At 37.7% G+C, this 23,155-nt stretch overlaps 1 protein-coding gene across 1 annotated transcript in view; it reads right to left on the minus strand.

Moving 5' to 3' along the window:
• The window catches only part of smyd3 (SET and MYND domain containing 3), a 194,872-nt gene that overhangs the window by 143,778 nt on the left and 27,939 nt on the right, over positions 1-23,155 (minus strand). The window contains exon 5 of the mRNA XM_084096189.1: positions 18,784-18,920. Coding sequence (XP_083952315.1) covers positions 18,784-18,920 — 137 coding nt within the window. The remainder of the gene's footprint in view (positions 1-18,783; positions 18,921-23,155) is intronic.

Consider the following 23,155-nt stretch of genomic DNA (forward strand, 5'->3'; position numbering starts at 1 on the left):
TAACGTTATAAATATCTTTTGATCAATTTATTAATTTCTTTTTTTTATTATTCTTTCTGACCAGAAACTTTTGAATGGTAGTGTATTTATTGAGTTAAATTTGACAGATAGAAAATGGATGGACTCTAAATACACATTCATTTATACAGTCTAAGGGCCCTATCTTACACCCAGCACAATGCAGCGCCAAGCGTGATGTACATACATGTTGCTCACATATTATGGTAGCCCTGTTTGTGTTAAATAGAGTGTAATTACACCTTTGCCATTAAATATGTTTATAAGCAACTGAAAAAAGCTAAAAATTTCAGGGAATGTCAAAACATCTCAAGGACCCCAAAACACCTTAGACCCCAGAGGGTTAAAAAAGAAAATCTTATTTGGTTCAGAAACTTTTGCGCACTTTTACCTCGCGCACGAGCAGTCCGCGTTCGGTCTTTCCACTATCAAATTCCGTCATGTAAATAGCGAATCTGCCATGGCTGAGCGCAACTGGCATTTAAAAGGAATGGGAGATGAGACTCTGATTGGTTTAACGCACGTAAATCCCAAAACACACCCATTACTCATTATGGGACAACCCTTTTAGACCATGCGCCTGGCGCGCCAACCATTTTTCCCAAAGTTAAACAAGCAAAAGTGGATTCGGACACGCCCTAAGTGCACTTGCACTAAGCGCTTTAGACCATGCGCTTAGATCATTAAAGTAGGGCCCTAAAACCCAAAGCAGAACGACTCCACAATATCTGCCCACTATTAGATTCACTCAGTCAGACTGGCTCTGAAAAAACTATTTACACACCGAATACCCACTTACTCACTTACCTTCAGACGCTCTAAGTTAAGAGGAAATGCTGTATAAAGCAACAGCTACACAGTCATTAAATTCACACTCAGCTCTCACTTCAGCACATTACAGTAATGGCTTGTTACAAAGGAAAAAACGTCATAAGATAATTAACTGCAAACTAAGAAAGCTACCAAAAAAAGCTCAACTCCCTCAGCCAGAAGCATATTAGAGCAAACAAAGCAAGGTAGCCATAAATCACTAATTATAGTATTATGGGTAGAGACAAGGGTGAGAGAGGGAAGGAAACAAGGTGTGAAACAGCTACGCCGTGACAGAAGCACTGTGGGGGTCCAGACAGACGAAATGTGTGCGAGAAACTGTGTTTAGGATGATGGGAAGAGAGACTGTAATCTGTGTACGTGTAATTTGTTGGCAAGGACAAGAGATATTAAAAGGGGTGATTACAGAACCGAGGTATAAGTGTGATGAAGATCTCACTTTAATTTATTTGGAGCCAGTTGGCAGGCAGGAAAATGCACGATGCAAGCTTATGTGTGCGTGTGATCACTCGGTCCTGACTCTGAACTTTAATTGGAATCGTGTAAAGCGTCTGGCTATCTCAGCGGATAGCGGAGATGATCAACACTTCAAGTGAATATTAAATGAAATGTTACTGGGGCTACTGCGGGAACACAGAATAAAAAAATGAATATATCCACTTGCTTTTACAAATCAAATGAGATTTTCTTTCTTAAAGGTGCACTATGTAACTTTTTTTTTTTGTTCAAAATTGACTAAATAAAAAAATGAGTCAATAAACCATCAATCCTTCTTCCAAAATGTGAAATGATTCACTATGGTAAGCCTGTTATAAGTGTACATTTTAGACAGAGCGGGATGCTTTTCACGCGAAATTGCATATTTACGTCACTCGTCCGTTCGTGTCTCGTCATATTCGTAAATATAGGTTAGTTGTTACAACGAAAGAGAAACGTTGACATGAAGCATCTTAATCTCAAACCTCTGGGGAAACACGGGGACTTTTCTTCATGAAATGTCTTTTGAAAATACTTCATCTAATTGTCCCTCATATCTGTCTATTACTAACTCATAATTTCTGTCCAGAACAGAGGAGCTTGTGCTTACAAAAAGAGAACGCAACAGAGCTCGTCATAAAACAAGAATCAACATTGGCTTGGCTTTTCGGAGATGGCAAGAACTGAGAGATATGAACTGTAAAAGCGACATGGAGATTACGCTTTTATAACTCAACAGGTGAATAAAGTATTGAACAGATAAATTGTCATATGTTGCTCTCTAACAGAGTTGATTGTAAAGCATTATCTATTGTGAAGGGCCATTACTGTGCTGGGATTTATAGGAAGTACCATGTCTATTAATGGGTATAGCTACAGTAACGTCTTCAGCTACACTGAAAAAAACAATAAGTAAAAATGTACTTAATTTTTCTTTGGCAAGTTCTTTGGCACAAATATTTAGCAAATTACACAGGCATATTTTTTAAGTAAATTTCACATATGGAATTAAGTAAACTCTTTTTAAATAAGTTAAGTGAAAGTAACAAAGAAAATAAGTAATTTTAACTTGGCTAGTAAAAGGTTGAGTAATATTTATTTAGTTGAAGTTTCCTTTGCAATACATTTCACTCAAGCAATATAATATTGAATAAAGCCACACTTTTGCTTTACTTAAAAATACCTAAGTAATTAATACAAGAGATATTGTGTAAAACAGCATATCTACATATCAGATGTTAAGCGTCATGTGAACGCAGAGACCTCAATACTTGGTAGACAATAGACAATACACAATGACGGTAGCATTTGATGGATGTTTTTTGTGTTTGAATGTGTCATTTTGAGTAGAAAATGAACTCCAAATGGCACAAAATGGCACGTTACTAATCCTAACAACAAAAGCAATGATGAAACAGTGTAAATACAGTTTGAAAACAGTGAAAAGTTGAGTAATTTTACTTAATTTTGAAACGTTGATATTTACGCTTTCATTTCTACACGCTTGAATGGAGTACTAATATAGAATTGACTTCGTTTTTTTTTTTTTTTTCTTGCCTGAACTAACTTTTTCATGTAAATTACATCGTTTTCCTCTGTAGTATTTACTTCACCACAAAATAATTTTTATCAGTGTAGTCAGCTTAAGATCCTTTTCATCTAAACTGGTCATTTCTCTAAAGCCTAGTAGTAAATGTTTTATGAGCAGTAGGATAACCTTATTCATTTGCATAGTCAGGCAGAGCAGAAGCACAACCAAAACAATGTTCTTCTGCAAAATGCATGCAGTTTTGTTTTTTAACCACTAGAGATCCAAAAGTTACATAGTGTACGTTTAAAGGGATCGTTCACACAAAAACGAAAATTCTGTCATTTACTCATTACATGCTGTTCCAAACATGCATTACTTCTTTCTCCTGTAAAGCAAAAAAGTAGAAATGTTGAAGAACATTCTCACATACTATCACGGTATTTTAGGCCCAGTTTTACCTGGGGCCAGTTGCATAAACATAGCTACTAAGTTAAGACTTAAGAACTAGTATGAAAAACTATCAATTATTTTGGGCCAATCAGATAAAATTAGACCAATCTACCTTTTTATGTAACTGACATAAAGTTATGACCAGTCTTGAGAAAAAAAAAGGCCACTGGAATTAAGAAGAATTGTCGTCAATTTGATCATATGGACGATGCAAAATACAGGTGTAAACAGGCTCTAAACCATTTTAAGCTTGTCCACTTTCAACCACTTCCAGAGGTAGTCGAAAACACATTCGACCTGATTGCTTTCGTGGTGTAGATTCTCATGTGGTCAAATGTTCAAACAGCCACAAAAGACCACCTACTCTCGGCCTACTGACCTAATGCTTAAACATTATGGGAAGTGTGCTAGCTAGACTTGAAGGCTGATGACCTAAGTTGAGTTTGAAGACAAAAAAACATACCAAGCACAATGTTCTCTCATCATTCCTGATTTCTAACACGAACACACCACGTTCGGCTTTCAGAGCAGAAACTAAAGCTGCTGCTCGCTGTATGTTTCATATATAAATTGTGCAAGATTATTTTGTCCATTAGATCGAAAGATTTGAAAAAAGGCCATACATGTACCCACACATAGACCCCTCCCCCTCGAAGAAATCAGGACAGAAGTGGTCAAAATTGGACAACAGAGAAGGATTAAAACACCAGATGTAAATGGGAATGTGTCTCTCTCGTCTACTTGGGATCCGATCGACCAAAACTCATCTTAATACCAGGTATAAACAGGGCCTTACAAACTGATCGATAATAAACCAGTTCAAGTCTATCAGATCAGTACTTCCATTTTTGATTTGTGGAAAACTCATAGTTGTGTCCAGATGTTGAACAGATTGAGATATGCCCTGAAGACCACTCGGGTACCACAAGCCACCTTAGAGTGACATTCGAGTACACAGGACTAGACAGCTCATCCATTAGCGTTTGCTTTCCTTTGAGCAGCGCAAGGCACACATTCATCAATACCTCTCCCTGTGCTCTCAGGGACAACGCTGCTGTCCTACAGCAGAGAGAGGTGAACAGAACAGAGCAGAACATCATCCACCCGTGATAGTGAAAAACTGGTAACACTTTACAATAAGGTTCACTTCTGAAATATGAGTTAATGCATTAGGTATAAAACTAACAACGAACAACCATTTTTATGGCATTTTTGTAATCATAAATGTTCATTTATACACTACCGTTCAATAGTTTGGGGTCTGTGCGATTTTTTTAAATACATTTTAATTCAGCATTACATTGATCATAACTGACAGTAAAGAGATTTAGAATGTTACAAATATGAATATATATTTCAAATAAATGCTGCTCTTTTCAACTTTTCCAGAAAAATATTAAGCAGCACTACGTTTTTAAAACATTGATAATAATAATAATAATAATAATAATAAAATCAGCATATTAGGATGATATCTGAAGGATCATGTGACACTGAAGACTGCTGAAAATTCAGTTTAGTCATCATAGGAATAAATGACGTCAAAATATATTAAAATAGAAAACAGTTATTTTAATTTGTAATAATATTTATAATATATTATAATATACTGTTTTTACTGTATGTTTTTATTAAATAAATGCAGCCTTGGTGAGCAAAAGAGACTTCTTTCAAGGGCTTTCCAGCGCGGTTCTTGGCATCATTCCATGCAATGTTTAATGTCTTTAAATCCTGAATGAAGGTTCTTCGCCAAGTGCTGCGGGGGCATTCTTGTGGGCGTTTAGCACCTAGAGGTGCCCACCTCGTTGCAATCTTTGGAATCCGATGGTTCTCCATCCGAAAGATGTGGCCGGCCAGTTTGAGTCTTCTACGGGCAACAATGGTACAATGGTCTTCTTCAAGCCGTTGTGTTCCAATTGTTATCCCTCTAGTCTGGGCCATGGCATTTACATCCATGATATTTGATTTCTCTGCACTAATTCTAAAGGCCAACTTTGCTAGCTTCTGTATACAGATTGGTCGTTGCATTTTGCAGCTTCACCTCGTCTTTCTCCAGTAGGGCGATGTTGTCTGCGAAATCCAAGTAACCCAAGCAGTCATGCTCTGACCACTGGATGCCGACCCCTATACATCTTCCAGCTAGTCGCATGATGTAATCAAGGGAGACAAGGAAGAGCAGTGGGGACAAAATGCACCCTTGTCTAACAATGTCAAAGAAGTCTGTTTGGCCTCTGTCAGTTTTTACCTAGCAGCTGGAATGCAGATACAAGTTCTTAAAGATGTTGATGAAGACTCCTATTATATTGCGCTCCGTCTGTTTGGTGCACATGCACGCGATGGCGCTCCTTCACGGAGGTTTAGCTTGCAGAAGCCTCGTCCACTCCTGCAGCAAAATGGAAATATTTGCTTGACTTTCTAACATTTACAGATGGAGAATATGTCCGTGAAATTTAAGTTATGCACTGAGGAAATTATTGGATGTGACTTCAGCTTAAAGATTATTAATAGAGGTATATTTGTTTCCACCAATCGCTTCAAGATAAGGTTATGTAGGATGACGAAAGCAAGTTAGTGCGAGCCCTCCTGGAACCCATATAGAGAATGCATTGCAGTGTCTGCAGTTCGAAAAAATAAAATAATTCTTTGTATGGAAGTTTATGGGAACACAGTGAGTGATTCTCGGCCAGAGTGAAATCTCCCAAAAAGGGGCGGTACTCAACTGAACATGACTTGACGCTGATTGGACTATATCCAGAGGCAGAACAACAGTGACGGCTAGCGTAACTCTGTGGTTGTTGAATGCGAATGTGATTGAAAAAATCCGTCCCTTTTGCACTTTGGTGGACAATTTTTTTCTGATCTTCCAGTACAGAACCCAGCTTGTTCCTTTCTCAGACAGTGGTCAAGGGTACTCCATAAACGATGGAGTAATACCACGCAGAATGCCTTCCAGGGCACTAAGAGGAGGGTGATACCTCGCCAGTTTGTCCGTATCGCCAGCACTTGTTGAATAGCATTGACAGCTTTTCTGCTATTATCTGGCCACCATGTTTAAGGATCTCGCCGGTAAATCGTCTAATCCTGCCATCCTGTTGTTCTTTGGCGATTTTTACTTCTTCTATGGTGATCTTGCCAGTGTTCATTGGAAGCTCCTCTAGAGCAATGTCAGCATCGAAGTCATAGGTGGTAGTCGGGTTTGGTTGATTAAGTGTGTCCCAGATGTGTTCAGTCCATCTTTTGTTCTGTTCTTCTTGTACAGTTAGAAGTCTCCCATTTTTATCTTTAATTGGGAGGTTGGTGTTTTTCCTTGTTACAGTCAACTCATTGACGATGTCTTCGTGTCATTTCGGTCTGCCGTTTCTTGTGCTTCATCGCCTTTTAGCGGGAACCATTCTTTCTTGTCCATCTGGCAGCTTTTCTTAACAAGTCGGTCTAGTTCTGCGTATCTCTGGTTTCCTGCTTCTCTATCGTCGGCATCCATGACCTGGTCTCTTTTAAGCTTTGCGATTTTCCTCTCGTCTGTCAGTTTCCATGATCGGTCTTTGATCCACTTCTCCCTTCTGCGTCCTCGGCGCCTCCCGATTATGTTTTGGGGTGCACTCCTTTGTGGTGTTTTTGATCTTAGTCGAGAGCTCTTCCACATCTTTTGCATCTAGCATACTGAAACGGTTACGTAGTTCCGAACTAAAAGTGCTTGAGATGGTTTGGTTCTTGAGTTTCTCCATTGCAAACAATCTCTTTGATATTGACTGCTTTTGGTTTATGAGCTTAAGCTTCATTTGCACTCTGACTAAATAATGGTCTGACCCTACGTTCTGTATACCCTGACATGGCGCAGGGATGACCTCCACTTCTGACTGATGTAGATAAAGTTGATCTCGTTGAGGGTTCGCCCGTCTGGTGACAACCATATCCCCTTGTGGATTCGACGATGTTGGAAATACGTGTTTCTGACACATAGCCCGTTGTATTTACACAATGATACCAATCATTCATCATTGTCAGAGCAGAGTCCAGTTTTGAATCCTCGTCGGTCACCACCCAGCCGGGCATTAAAGTCCCCGATCAGGACCTTCAATTCGTGATTTGGGATGTCATCAAATGTCTTGGAGCTGCTCGTAATACTTGTCTTTGACTTGCATGACTGTCGCTTTGGCGTGTCCATAAGCAAAACAGGCCATAATGATCCGGTTGCTGATGGGTTTCCAGCCGACCAGCATTTTCCTTGCTCTTTTATTCAGGATCAGTCCGACTCCAAATTCATGCCGTATATCGTGTTCCGTATACAAACATTTATTGCCCTCACTCTTAATTTGGCCACTCCCTTCCTATCCATCTGACCTCACAGACCACTAAGATGTCCAAATGATAATCGTCAAAGGCCTGTAATAGTTGAGCGGGTGGTCCACTATGATTTAAGGTCTACACATTCCACGTTCCAAGTTTTGTAATGTTTCTTGCGGAGAAGATTGTTTCTGACTTCAGGCACCGGACACCGGTGTCGGTTTTCTCCAGTTCCGTCAAATAATTTGAATCCGAGCTCCAGCTTCTTCAACCCAAATTTGTTGAAATTTTCTTATCTGTTGCTGTAGCGGTTAGATTTTTTTACGGGGAAGGGTTACTAGCCCGACACCCAACCCTCCCGCTTTCTCATCTGGGCTTGGGACCGGCAAAGGCAGAAAACATCTACAGGGTGACTAAAATATTAGCGGCAATTTAAATTTGGGTCTGACCAGCCACTGACTTAGTTATTCATTGAATGCAGCAAAATAAAAATGAAAATGTAAGAAAAAGACTTTAACGACATGAAATAGCATTTAGCAACCATTTAACTACCACAAACCAGGGATTTCAATATAACGAATAACAATATCTAGATTGTAGGATGGAAAATTAATAACAACATCAACAACAAAAGGATTATATGAACTTTAATTTGATATAATATTTATTCAAACTCACTCCATTAAAAGGCAAGGTAAGTTAGCCATAGTGACTAAAAAAACCATGCACAATAAGTCCAGGCACATTTATTCGGAAAGTATTCATGTTGTCTTTAAGGCTGATGCAGCATTCCCAAAGGTGCGGGAAGCCTGTCTTGCATGTGAATGAATTTTTGTCTCTCTCCATTTCTATCTTTCCCTGCAGTGGGAAGGTGGTGATTGTTGGATATGGCTGTGTGTGGATGCAGCACAATACCTCTGTGGTGTGTATTGCAGGGTTACGGTTCGGTCAGGATGAGGAATTGAGTGGGCGTCTCAGAGAGGTGATGCAGCTGTAGTGTCTGCTGCAGGAGGACACAATTAAACTCTGTCATAGCTCAATAACTGCTGCTTATTGCTCCATATCAGTGGCATACAGCAACTGATTGAGTACAAGGCGGAAAAGGAAGCTGTAAATGTAACTCAGAATGGCTGAAGGACTATATTAGGGTTAAGCTCGGATATTGGATATGATTGTCGATCTTTGCCCTTTTGTTAATGTGATATGGTGTTGTTAATATAAACAGAACTGCAAACAAGAATGTGCATGGAAATTAAAATAGACGCACTTGGCCACAATTTGTTGATGGTAAATATTTGAAATAAATTATGAGACCCATAATCTAAGATTAAATTTCAGGAACAGTTGGACATATGTTGAATATCCCATATTAAACCATGAAATCAAAATTGACGATTTTTTTTATGGAACATTGCAGTATTTATTATAAATGATTTTTCTGTGCACATCATTTATTTTTTAATTCATGTGCCATCATAATCTTCAAATCACAATAATTTCCCCTCCCTTTTGTAAGGACATCTCTTCTATTCACTGATGATGCGTTAAGTGGCACAAGGGCGGGGCAACCTGTCACTCACATGATGAGATCAGCCAATAGTAAACCACAACCATTCAGCGATCCAATCAATTGCCCATGGACAAAATCAAGTCCCACCCAACATTTTTTCTTGTTCGAGAAGTCGTTTCACTCGGACATACATCACAACAGGAAAGAAAAAAAATGATTGAAACTTCTGTTTCATGCCGACTTTAAAAGCATTTCATATTATCAAGCATGTGTCAGCCTCCTTGAAAGGCACTGATGCACACACGCACAGTGCTCAGAATAGTAATGGGCCATTTTACTGGCTCTCCTTCCAATAACCCACATCCTCCTCTAGACTGCAGCCCATCACGCTCATACGCTTGTTTTTCTATCATGATGGGGACTTTCCATTGACTTCTACTGTTTTACGCTGAACTAAGGTTAATTTCTATCCCGTAAACCTACTGTTAACCTTCACATAAACCATTTAGCATTTATACATTTCATTAAGACATCATTTAGTTTTTCTATTAAGCCGTTTCCCTCATGGGGACTGTTGGCTGGTGGAACCAATGTGGGTAATTTCAGGTTTTACTATCCTTGCGGCGCCCACAAACATACAAACTCTCCATTCACACCTACAATCACACTCCACCAAACAATTCCCAAATAAACACTCGCAAGGAATGAACACGTGAAGACTAAACACATGCAGACGCCGACATGTACACTTTACAAGTCAACACGAAAGGCTTTACAACCCTATTCAATGTGTCCAGTGAAGCAGGACCCTCACTGTGCCAGCGATAGCCAGAGGGCACAAATAGTTATGTTTGTTCATTCAAGGCCAAAATTTCCAACATACAAAACAAATGGTATACTCAGTTGTTTATGTGCAAACTGTATATAAGATACAGATATTTAAGAGCACACTGCCCCCTGTTGGTTCAGTCTGTGTGATTCACAGCCTTAATGTTGATTTAAATGTGAATCAGCAGTCAGTTAAATGTAGTTGCAGGTCCACCAAGGCTGCATTGATGATCAAAAATACAGTCAAAACATTAATATTGAGAAATATTACAACTTAAAGTAGGCTAACTGTTTTCTAATTCTGTCAAAACGCCAATAGGGGAAATTAGTTTTGGTTGATCATGGGAACAGTGGTAAATCTCTTCATATTGTCTGAGGTTAAAACGCAAAGTGACCTTCCCAGCAAACTAATTACTGAACAATCGGGATACTCATGGTTTAGTCTCAGTCTGCAAACTCAGAGCTGTATATAAACATCTGTCATGTGATGATAAAGGTTTCCATGTTTTTGTCTTTATGTTCTGCAAGACTAACCAAACGGGAAATAAATGGAGACATTTGTTTATTACTTATCAGAGAATGTATAACAGACGGATTTTTATCATGTGTTGGGTCATTTGACCAACCATGGAACTTAAAGTGCCTGAAGTAAAATGACCGTCAGACTGAGAGAAAACAATCATACATCCAGACATTACCCTGAGGACACTGGGATCGTTGTTGGGCACAAAAAAAAAAAAAAGACATGGGAAAATGACAGGAACTGAGTAACGATGGGGTGCTCTTATTACGTGCCAGGGACAGACCACTAAGAGCCCTGTCGGAGTGACCTCTGACCTCTACTCCTTTAAAGTCGGAATTGAAACATATGTTAAATGACAATGTCTGCAGAGCGCTGACAGAGGAGAGATGTCATCTAACAAATCATCTTTCCTTTGCCATATATGACTCTCAGGTAAAACTGAGGGGAAAAGGTGAATATTTTCCAAAATCTGCTAACATGAGGACTGAAGCTGCTGAGAAGAATGTTGAATAAATGTTGTAGTTTAATGGCTGAATCGTATCTAAACCAGGCAGGAAGGGAAAGGGAAAGGAAAGGAAAGGAAAGGAAAGGAAAGGAAAGGAAAGGGAAGGGAAGGGAAGGGAAGGGAAGGGAAGGGAAGGGAAGGGAAGGGAAGGGAAGGGAAGGGAAGGGAAGGGAAGGGAAGGGAAGGGAAGGGAAGGGAAGGGAAGGGAAGGGAAGGGAAGGGAAGGGAAAGGGAAAGGGAAAGGGAAAGGAAAGGAAAGGAAAGGAAAGGAAAGGAAAGGAAAGGAAAGGAAAGGAAAGGAAAGGAAAGAACAGATAAGAAAAATGAAAAGTAAATAATTTATTTATATTTACAACCAAAATTACTAACTAAATTATAATGGGAAAAAAGAATAGCATATAGTAGGCCTATACTCTAATTCTAAGGCACATTTACTATTGAATTATATTGCAAAAAGAATTTCCTTATGATGTAAACAGGCTTTACAATGTTCTCTAGTTTTGGTAATTATAAAACAAAATGGGATGTTGATCCTTCAGCTCATCGACCCGTTTGGCTGCTGGTGATGTCGTGAAGTGTTCCTGCATTGTGTATTAATACAGCACTGAAAATGCTGCACTATTTGGGGTCTATCATGCACAGATGGAACTCTGCTTTCTAGGCACAACAGGCCATTGTAAAATACAGACCAATAAAACAAAATAGAGGACATGTAAAATATTAATGATGCTCAACATAACAGCTGTGAGTGAAGGGCAAACAAGGCAGTGCTGAGTAGCAGATGACATCACATCTGTTGTAAAATAAAACCAGATTTTAGGTGCCCGTGCAAATGTCATCTCCACCTTAGGGTCGTTCCTATACGGTTCTGAAGATGTCCTGAGCATTTCTTAATGTGTTGCTATGCAGTTGCAAGGGTGTTTTGGGTGTCATAAGAGCCCACACTCAATTCTCTGGTTTCAACATTGAACAGTCTGCATAATAATAAAGCGTCACATTTATGGACTCTTAATTTGATATTCTGTTATCTTTAGTTGTTCATGTTTTCCCGTTTAGTTCCGGTTTGTTCCTATACATGATTAATTATCATCAACTGTTTAATCATATTTAGTTCCTGATTATCCCCTGCATATATACTCCCTGTTCAGTTTTGTCCTTTGTCGATTAAAGACTGTGTATTTCTAATCATCTCCTTCGTCGAGCACATTGTACCAGCCACCGCGATACATAAAGATAATAATGATTTTATTATTATACAGCACCCATAAAGATATACAGGTTATATATTTATGTTGTTCAAATCCCTAACCTTAAGTATGAGCATACACCTAATTAAGACAACAAAATGGAAATAAATGTTACTTCTCATATAAACAGATTGATGTGATGCCAGCCATCGAGAGGACAATTATGTAGAACACACATTCTTAAAGAATATCATGAGTCAGTAAATCAGAACTGTTCAGTTTGACTACAAAAGACTTGTTTCACCAAAAAAAAAAAAAAACAGTTCCCTTTTGAGTTCATTACACACATGCGCAGAAATTAGAAGAGAATACTGTATTCACCAAAGCCCTGGACAATAACACTAGCATTCTCTGCTATTTTAATTAAAGCGGTGAATTCACGATCACTTCAGTTCTGGAATGTGAATGACAGTCCCTCCGGATCTAGATTTTAATCTAAATCCACATGTTCCGACACGTCCCTCACTCAGTTTTATTATTGTAATTGGAGATTTTTTACTCCTACCTACTCTAGTTCTCTGGTAATTCCTACTTAATATGAATAAATAAATAAATTACACTGCCAACAAACATCCAAAATTCCCCCGAGGAACTTCCACTGCATGCAAGGGGATAAATTGTGAATATTATAAGAGAATTAGTTTCAGCAAATGGCACAGAATATCTGTCTGATTTGAAATGGAAATCATTTATGGACACGGACGCTTGTTTTCACGCTGGTTAATTGATTAGGCGATGGGCAGGGTGTTGGTTTAACGTGGCTGAACATGTTTGTAATGCTAAAGACGAGGCGCCGGGCCAAGAGCCGGCTCTCGTGAGCAGAGTTAATGCAGAACAGGGAGATTTATCAGCACTCAGGGTCAAGACAAGCACTTCTTCCACTGTTTGCTCATTTGTTTTCCCACCCACACCCAAGTTGAAATATTCATCCAGGATTTACAAGCATCTCATTAAATGAAGAGTGAAAGAAGGAGATAATGTGTGAGAGAGAAATAATAGTCAAGACAAAAACCTACCTTCCTTCCTTCCTTCCTTCCTTCCTTCCTTCCTTCCTTCCTTCCTTCCTTCCTTCCTTCCTTCCTTCCTTCCTTCCTTCCTTCCTTCCTTCCTTCCTTCCTTCCTTCCTTCCTTCCTTCCATACTAAAGGCCCCAATACACTTCAAGCTAAATTGTAGAATGAACTGGTGTGAATTCGTTTAAAAAAATAAAATAAAAAATCCACGAAGTTTGTTTGGTTTGTTTTGGGATTTTGAAACAGCTTGCCAAAGTGACCTTCTGCAAAAGTTTGCTCCGGCTAGTAAGCACCTTCGAACTACCATTGGTCCATAGCGATTATGTAATAGGTAGGTGTGGCTCTGAGGCTCCGCCTTCTTTAACGTGGAAATATTCTCCGGTTCATTTCTTCCGTTCAGTCCGTCGAGAAATCAGACACAAGTAAAACCTTGAACACACTGGAGAGCTGCTTTATAATAGAAACGGAAGTTGTAATTATTGAAATTGACACGGGCACTGTTTTTTTTTTCTTCATGTTTAACACTGCAAAGCTGCTTGCTTTAAATAAATCGATTGTAGGCTATAAACAAGTGGTAAATAAACATGGTGTGAATTTACTTGAGTGCTGAATTGCAGAGTTGATGCAAACATATCAGCATCGCTATGATCAGATGCTTTCTTAACTGCTGTTTTCTCACTGGTGTCATTTTTGTAGTGTTCATTTTGTTATATATTAACATTTAAATGCCGCTCTCAGCAGTGTGGGTGGAGTTTGGATGTTCAGCAATGCATATTTTGAACTTCTTTTTACACCCTAAACGAAGAACAAAAAAAAACTTCACAATGAGTATACAAGGGCCTTTAGGTCCATCAAACCATATATGAAACAACCATATTTTCTATGAATTAATGAAATCAAACTAATAAGACTGTTCTAATCAAGCAGTAAATCTGAGCAGACATTTAACTCAAGCGTTAGTGACTGTACCGTTAACTTGAGGTGTGTTATGTGGAGCAGATCATGCATCTGGGTCAGGCCTGCAGGTCTACATGATATAATCTACAGCAGAGATGCAGAGAATGATGATTATTGAATAAGAGAGGGTTTCACATTTTGGGAACATGATTCATATGAGAGTCCCATTGCATTTCCTCTCCATCACACCTGTACTGATGTTTCTTTACCTCATATGTCTGACAGAAAATGTCACAACTCAATCCATCAACTCAGCTCTGATATGTTTTCCCATCTTCAGTCTCTATCTAATAAATGACTGACATGAGTGACAGACTGATGAACAGAACATTGAATTCCATTTTATAGATCTGAACAGAAAAACTAACAAACTGTTTTTTGAAAATCACTGATTTTGATTGAGTGCAAAGCAATAAAATGACAAAAATTTAAAAATGCAACACAATTTTAGCAGAGATGCCACAATTTTTTTTACCAATCCAATACTTTCAAACATCTTAATGTCTAAATAATTTCTGCACCCATTGTACATCACATTTAATTATTTTAGTACTTCATTTTTTCAGCACTTTACAGTGTCACAGAGGCGAAGGGAATAACTTCTTGAAAACAGGGAAGAAACGTTTGGAGAAACCAAAGTACCCAATTGGGAGAACGATTCTCCTCTGTTTGGCCAATATACAGTCCACCTAGAATTTTGCAAATGCATAATTTAATGCAAATTCAAGCAAACTCTCACATTATTTGTGGCAGCTTGCATTTTTGTATTATTTCCACACATTTTCCACAAAAGAATGTTAACGTCCTCTCATCGGGTCATTTTGACCCAAAATATATATATATATTTTATATTAGGTGTTCATCTGAGTGGCCTAAGAGCTTGCTTAAAACTTGTTCACGTTTGAAATGTGAATATAAAAAAACAACAACAAAAAACAGTTGATAGACCCCATTGACTTCCACAGTATTTATTTATTTTTTCCTACAATGGAAGTTAATGGGGCCCATCAACTGTTTGGTTACCGAAATTCTTCAAAATATCTTCCTTTGTGCTCAACAGAAGAAATTTGAAACAACTTGAGGGTGAGTAAATGATGACAGAATTTTTATTTTTAAGTAAACTATATTAAACGTACAGTATGGCATTTTTCGCCACTAGGGGTCGCTAACCTATTTACAATAACAAAGGCGTAGATTGATGACGCAACATTTGCTAAGAATTATGGATCTTGTCGTCAACGTCAAGCCGACCGATCTAATAATGTTTATGGATGACTGAATACATCGATGTTTTTATCATGACTGTGATATGAAGCAGTTCGGGATTGCTAAGAGACAGCTATCAGCTCCACACGCGGCGCGAGTCCCGCGGATATAAAAGGAATATGGACATTTCATTCTACCGAACTACACGCAAGTGCAGAATTACAACTCACAGGTCAGTTTATTAGACAAATTAAACTTGTGAGGTAACGCAGCGCTGTTTCACTTGCTCTAACATTACACTAGCATACTAAACTGCATTTAAATGTGTTGAAATGTATGTGTTAGTTTGTCTGTATGAGACTAGCAGTAAACTAGATCAACATTAGAATAACATACAGATCATATTCTGACATTTTATCATTGTTGAACTATAAAACATTGATTCGTTTTATGTAAATGTGCTCACCTGTTTAATAAAGTATGTTACATGTAGGAGCGGTCGAAGTCTCGGACGTGGAGCTCTCGTTTATATACTGTCTATGGGAGCTCTCGGCATCTCGAAAACACCGCGCTGATATTGATTCTCGTTTTAGTTCTCCTTTTTTATCCAAAGTCTGCTTGCCATGGTCCATAATGTTTGAACGAAACAACAACAGCGTGCAGATAGACATTGCGAACTACAAAGTTGTCCGCGTCAGTCGCTTTGGTTACTATCAGGCGGCTCTGGTTGCCATGGCAGCATGAGCGGAAACCAGGGACAACGCGGATATGACGGCATTGGCGGCGACAAAACAGAAATAAAGAATTTCTCGAATTAAATTACAAATTTCTCCTGGTTTGAAAGTTGTTGGAAACAGTCGGAATAATGTAAGTACACAACTAAAAAAAATATATAACATAGATATAGTGATTTTTGCTATTTTTAAAGCAAAAAAGTTACATATTGTGCCTTTAAGCTATTGATTGTTCCCTAAATTTTCACTTCCAATCTTTAATCTTATACTCTTTATATCTCCCTTATATCAATAAGATTCCAAAAAGCACTCAAACTGAACCCATCAAGTAGCTAAAAACTCCCTATTTACGTTAAATAACGATGATACTGTATTTATCTCTCACGTGTTCTATACGTCTATATCTATCTATAAGCAAAAAAGGTAGAAAACACGCACATCATCATTCTACAAACACCTTTAGCTATAGAATTACAAAAATACATACCAACATTTTTAATGATGCATTTACTTTCAACTTTCCAGTCATTTCTGAATACTAGATAAGAATTTTTACAAATAATTTTGATTCAGAACGATTAGCTAATGAATAACTAATCGCAGTGATTGACACTGATTTGTGAAGCAGTTATTCAAAAGAATCAACTCAACAGAATGACTCGCTCACAAATGAACATCATAATAGCTTATATCCAGGCCAAGAAAATACAATTGAATAACTCGCTGATATATATAGGATTTCTATGACTGTGAAATCTAAACAATACTTACAAATAAGTCGCATCACGATCGAACTTCATCAAGGTCAACAAACGCAAAAGTGAATTGGATGCTCCTCAAGCATCTGTGCATGTTTTGCATAACTCGAGTTTTGCCCTGCTGCGGTGTTTAGTGTTTTTGGATTAGAAATGCTTACAGGATCCACATTTTGGCCTTTGATGCTTTATAAGCGATATGTGGCTGCTGGCTGTCTCTCATATAAAACAGGTGTTTGTGTTCACATGCAACATTTGTTTGTCCCGGGCCAGATGTGCAATCCCTTCTCTGTTTACATGCGATCCTGAAGAGAAGATCACCATTTTCACCCTGAAACGCATCTTTCACTCAATGTGTTCACAATTACGGCACACAGTGACGGTTTGGTAAACAAGCAAATAAAATCTACTCTCACAGGAATCCAAACAAGCGATCTCACTGACACATCTGTAAATAAACTAGTACATTAGCATGCACCTCAGGCGTCCACAAAGGAAATGGCAGAAAATTATGGGATAGGCATCTTGGGATGTGAATCGTGAGGAATGTAATGATTCTGGATCTGATCAAAATAGACAATTCTTATTGTTAATGGAACACTGCAGTGTTTATTATAAATAATTTATCTGTGCACATCATTCTTCTCTTCTCTTCTCTGATATACCAGGGCTTGACATTAACTTTTTTGGCTAGTGGTTTTCCAAAGTTACTAGCCACTCAAGCATTTTCACTAGCAGCAAAAACTGTCATATAGATATTTTTAATATTATCTCATAATTTGGCAGCAGATATATTAGGCTGCTGTCACTTTAAGACCTGATGCACGGATCCATTATACTGTTACACATGCGTTTTCTTTCTCAACTGTTTATGTTCACTTTAAACATAACTGAATGTTTACAAAATTACTCACCAAGTACTCATGATTTTGTGTGTATCTGACTGTTTAAGTCTAATAAGCAGTGAAAAAGTACTAAATTTTTAGTACTGAGAGGCGGCTTTATGTGCAGGCACTTTGGGTTTGAGCACAAAATCTGCAGGAATAAGTAAAATTATGGACAATCCCACGCTGAAATTCGAGCCCTGTAACACTAACAATATTCATCCGGAGCAAATGAAACGAGTGAGTGAGGGGAGGCGGGTTTGTGTGTCAACTCGCTGTCAGAGAGATGAGAGAGCGAGAAAGCGCAGCTGGTATCGTATCTATTCTGTGGAAAATTTGTATTGGAAGCGTTTCAGCTATTTCAGTGTCAATATGTATTGAAAAATCAATATACATTGCACTTAGTTTATTATTTTAGATGCCTTTTTAAAAGACTACAATTGAAAAATGTATATATTATACATAAAATTCAACCCGCCAAAGTAGCAAGTAGGACTGACTGGCAGGTTGGTGGGTGTTAATATCAAGCCCTGCCGATGTCGTTTACTGGTGCGGGGACGGGGCAACCTGTCAATCACATGACATCAACCAATAGCAAACCACAACCAACAAACAATCCAATCAATTCCCGATGGACAAAATCAAATCCCGCCCCACATTTTTTTTTCTTATTCGTGAAGCCATTTCACTCGGATATACATCAAAATAGGGAAGGAAAGACTTATCGCAACTTCCATTTTACGACTTTAATGATTCCGTTAAACTGAATTGAAACGATTTGGTCTATTTCCTGAAAGTTAAACTAAAATTCAACCTTGAACATGAAATGATTTAATTTAGCTTCTATGAACAACTTGATCCCTGCTTTAAGGAGAAAAGACAAAAAAACAGCAGCATGTATTCACAGCAGGTGACCTAGCAGCTCGGTATGTGTCCACACACACATGACACACTGACATCATTCGCAACACTGCGTGAGATCCGGTGTGACCCCTGCGGTCTGCTGGAGATGACAATGAAAGGACTCTTACTCTGGCGAGAAGGCTGATGGGGTCGAGGCCGGACGGAAGCTCAGAAAGATTGCAGTTCTCTTCGCCAAGATAAACCTGCAGTGTCGTGCAGAGATGCCCCAGGCCTTCCTTCTTCTCCTCGCTCATGGCGGCTAGATCTACACACAGAACACAGCGTTTTCAACCTTTAACAACAGTGATGCATTTGAATGAGCAGAAACTTTTTTTTGTTCTCCTCTCCTTTTAGACAATATCAATGCTTCTGTATGGTATATATCAATGTACCATGGTATTATCATCTTAAACTCTGACTGCACAATGGTACCACCACAGTACCAGATTCATGGTCTATGGTATATGTGTGGTACTGTAAACTTGTGTGGTAAACTACTGATGTCACCACACATCAATAAAAAAATAAAAAATAAAAAAAAGTATTATTATATGTACAAAAATACATGGTATTACTATGGAGTGAGACTAAAAGCAGTATTATCATTATGGTATGTATATGTCCAAAAGATGGTATTAACATGGCACCTGAACAAAAATTATTGTATTACCATGGTATATGTCCAAAAACATAGTATTAACATGATACATGTCTAAAATATCTAAGAAAACAAACAAACAAGGTATTTATCATACATAAAAAAACATATTACTATATTAAATGTAAAAAAAGCATGCCATGGTACATTTCTACAAAACATAGTACTACCATGGTACATTTAAAAAAAAAAAAGTGACATTATCATGATACATAATATAAAAACATGGTATTACCACGGTACCTGACAAAAAATCATAGTATTACCATGATTTACTGTATCTCTCTATATAGGTAGCCTACATATTAATAAACACATGGTACTGCAATGGTATACATCCAGAAAACACTGATTCCAACTTATCAGTAATACAGTTTTGTCATTGTTAACTAAAACAAACTAAAAGTATTAATTGAAATAAAGCTGAAATTAAATTAAATATGAAATAAAAAAATTAAAACATAAAATAACTAAATTTAAAAGTGCCTTGGAAAGTAATTGAAATAAAATAAGTTTAAGATGAATACTAAAACTCAAACTAAAAATTAAATAAATATAAATTAAAGATAGATAGAAGTATTTTAAAAAAATAACTAAATTACTAAAACTTAAAATTTTAAATGAAAACTGAAATATAAAAATATAAACTAATTCAAAAATAGTAAAAATACTATAACAGTACAAAAATAACACTGCTTGGAATACCATGCAAATGAATTGGGCAATAATATTTAATATTTTATGGTAATCATGTAATAACCTTGTCCAAAAAACAAACAAACATGATAATTAGAGTCCCAAAGTTCCACCTACAAAATGATTGTATTTTCCTGTTAATATCAATTAAAATGTATTAACCTTGTAACTGTTCATAAATAACACTGGATGCAGTATTAAATAACATCAAGACTAGAAAAACAGGAAGAGAAACAAGTTCACATATAAATTGGCATATAAAATAACATGCTGATATAAACAACACTCAGATGAACCAGGAAAAAGGTTAATGATGATCAACAAGGGTGAAGCACAAAAGAGCCGAAACACAATTAGAAACCAGAGGAGGATAAAAGGCTTGTGTGTGTGTGTGTGTGTGTGTGTGTGTGTGTGTGTGTGTGTGTGTGTGTGTGTGTGTGTGTGTGTGTGTGTTCAGAGAGCTTCGTATTTCCTGACTGTACCAGTAAATTGGATGTCTGATAGTGGAGATTTTAATGTCGATTCAGAAAGAAAGAGGTCTGATTGTGTGTATGCGTGATTTATGTCAGCTTTCCCAAACATATGGGCTTTTCCATTAACCCTCCTGCTCTGATCTACTTCCTCCAAACACACCATCAATGAACTTCAGTGTGTTCACTGCTGCTGTGGCAGACTGAGCGAACGTTTGACCCGCGGCAACAGCTCACGGCTCGTATCTCTCGCTCACACAAACACATTCAGAATCATAAACACAGACATACACACAGTAGTAAAGCTCTGCAGATTCAACACATAAATCTGGTGTGCCACCACCACGTGTAGTGCCTTATATCGTCTCCTTGAAAATTCAATTTCTAAAATACAGAACCAAATTAAGCTGTTTAGGCTTGTTGGAAAAACTGAAATTGTTAAAATCCATTCTTTGGATAGTCACAATTCATTTTTAGAAATTATAGATAGATTGTAGATGGTGGAAACCAACAAATAGCAGGCAGTAAACAAGCACCAGTGGGGTCTGAACCCTCTCTTCAGAAGAAAATAACAGACCACGCTTCCCACTTCTGGAGCATGAGAGGTTGAACGTGTGCAGAATTATGAGCCTGAAGCCAGGTGTTAGTCTCCTTAAAGGGATAGTTCACCAAAAAAAAGAATTTTTTGGATCATTTATGCATCCTTTTGTTGTTTCAAACCCTTCTGTGGAACGAAAAATAGATATTTTGCAATTTACAAACTGCACTTTTCCAATTAAAAGGGTCATGAAATCAAAATTACCTTAACATTTTAAATATAAGAGGTCTTTGTACCATTAAAACATCTTCCTCATTATAAACAAAGCATTTATTTAATCATTATTTGTATATGACTGCCTCAAGAGCATGTCATTGACAAATACTGAAAATCAAGCTTTTATGTTGTTTATGTCAATTTGGTGTTTTTAATATGATTTAAGACAAACCATGTGCAAATTCATAAGTCAACACCATTGCTGAGTTTTTTCTCCTTAAAACTGCAGTGAACCAAAGACAGTCTCAAAAACGCGGTTTGAAATCGCTGGTGTTTCTGACGTCACAAACTACCTTGTAACCAATCAGGTCAACATGTGATCGTCAACGAGTGGATCTCTGAGGTGATGCGAGTGAGTGGGGACAGGGCTAATTTGCATATTCATAGAACCATATAGTAAATAAGGTAGTAGAAGTATAAGTTATTTTAAGGCATGAAGGAAAATGTTTTAAATATGTAATTTTGGTGATTAAAGATTAGTTTTAAGGGATAAAATGATTGACTACAGGGGGACTTTAATACATAATATACTAAATACATAATCATACATAATCGCACATAGGCCCCACCCACTGGCATTCAGTCGCTTAAAGGATTAGTTCACCCCAAAATGGAAATTTCCTAATAATTTACTCACCCCAATGCCATCCAAGATATCCATGTCTTTCTTTCCTCAGTGGGAGAGAAATTATGTTTTTTGAGGAAAACATTTCTGGATTTTTCTTCTAACAATGGACTTCATTGGTTACCATCGTTTTTAAGTCCAAATCAATGCAGTTTCAAAAGTCTTTAAAGTGTTTAAACGGGCTGTACGCGATCACAGCTGAAGAAGAGGTTGTTATCTAGCGAAACGATAGGTCATTTTCCAAAAAAAAGAGATAATTTATAGACTTTTTACCTTCAATAGTTCGGATTGAGCTGATCAACAAACGGACAGGGAACTACGTCATCACGTTGAAAGGTCATGCCGGCGCCGGCAGAAGTACCGCCCCACTGTTTACAATGCGACCGTACGTAGGAGGATAGTTCAAATAGTATTGTTTGCTATTATATATATAGTAATAGTATTCAGTGAATATGAATATGAATAGTATATGAATAACATTCTGATGAATATGAATAGTAGTTCAAATAGTATTGCCGGCGCCGGCGTGACCTTTCAACGCATTGGGGTGAGTAAATTATTAGGAAATTTTCATTTTAGGGTGAACTAATCCTTTAACAGCTGACATTTGCCTACACTGGTTGTGAGTGTTGCGTCAAAAGCGAATAGAACCCATTATAAACACTGAAACTGTATATACTGGATACAGATGTGTGTTCAGCTTCTGACATAGCCTACTCCCCACGCTTGAGTCTGCTGACAACAGGACAAATCGAAGAGTAAATGGCATAAAGGAACGTTCACTTCGATGTGTCCAGTTTAAACAGCTCGTTTGCTTCTCTGGACAGACTTCAGAAGGATCCCAGCGTCAGAAACAAGTGGATGCTTTATTTTAATGCTGTCCTGGATCGCGTTGAAAGATTATATGTTTGTTTGGAGCATTTTGTTTTGTAAAAAAGGCACAGTGAAATGGAGAGTTTGCAAAGAATCTTTTGTTGAAAGATTAAGCAGCCAACAGTATTGGACAGCAGCTGCATCACAATCCGTAAGTATATGATTTCATAATGCTTTGATTTTAAATGGTGTCTTATATAGATAAAGATTTCAAAACACTTACTCAAGTTCAATATCAAGTGGGCGTTGATATAGTTTCCTATGAAATGATGTTAGCCAATCATAATGATTAAGTATTTGTTTGTTTGTTTGTTTTTTGCAAAAAAAATATTATTAACATTATAAGTGAATCTAAAGGACCATA

The sequence above is a fragment of the Abramis brama genome, assembly GCF_963993115.1.
Source record: "Abramis brama genome assembly, chromosome: 21".
Classification (NCBI taxonomy): domain Eukaryota; kingdom Metazoa; phylum Chordata; class Actinopteri; order Cypriniformes; family Leuciscidae; genus Abramis; species Abramis brama.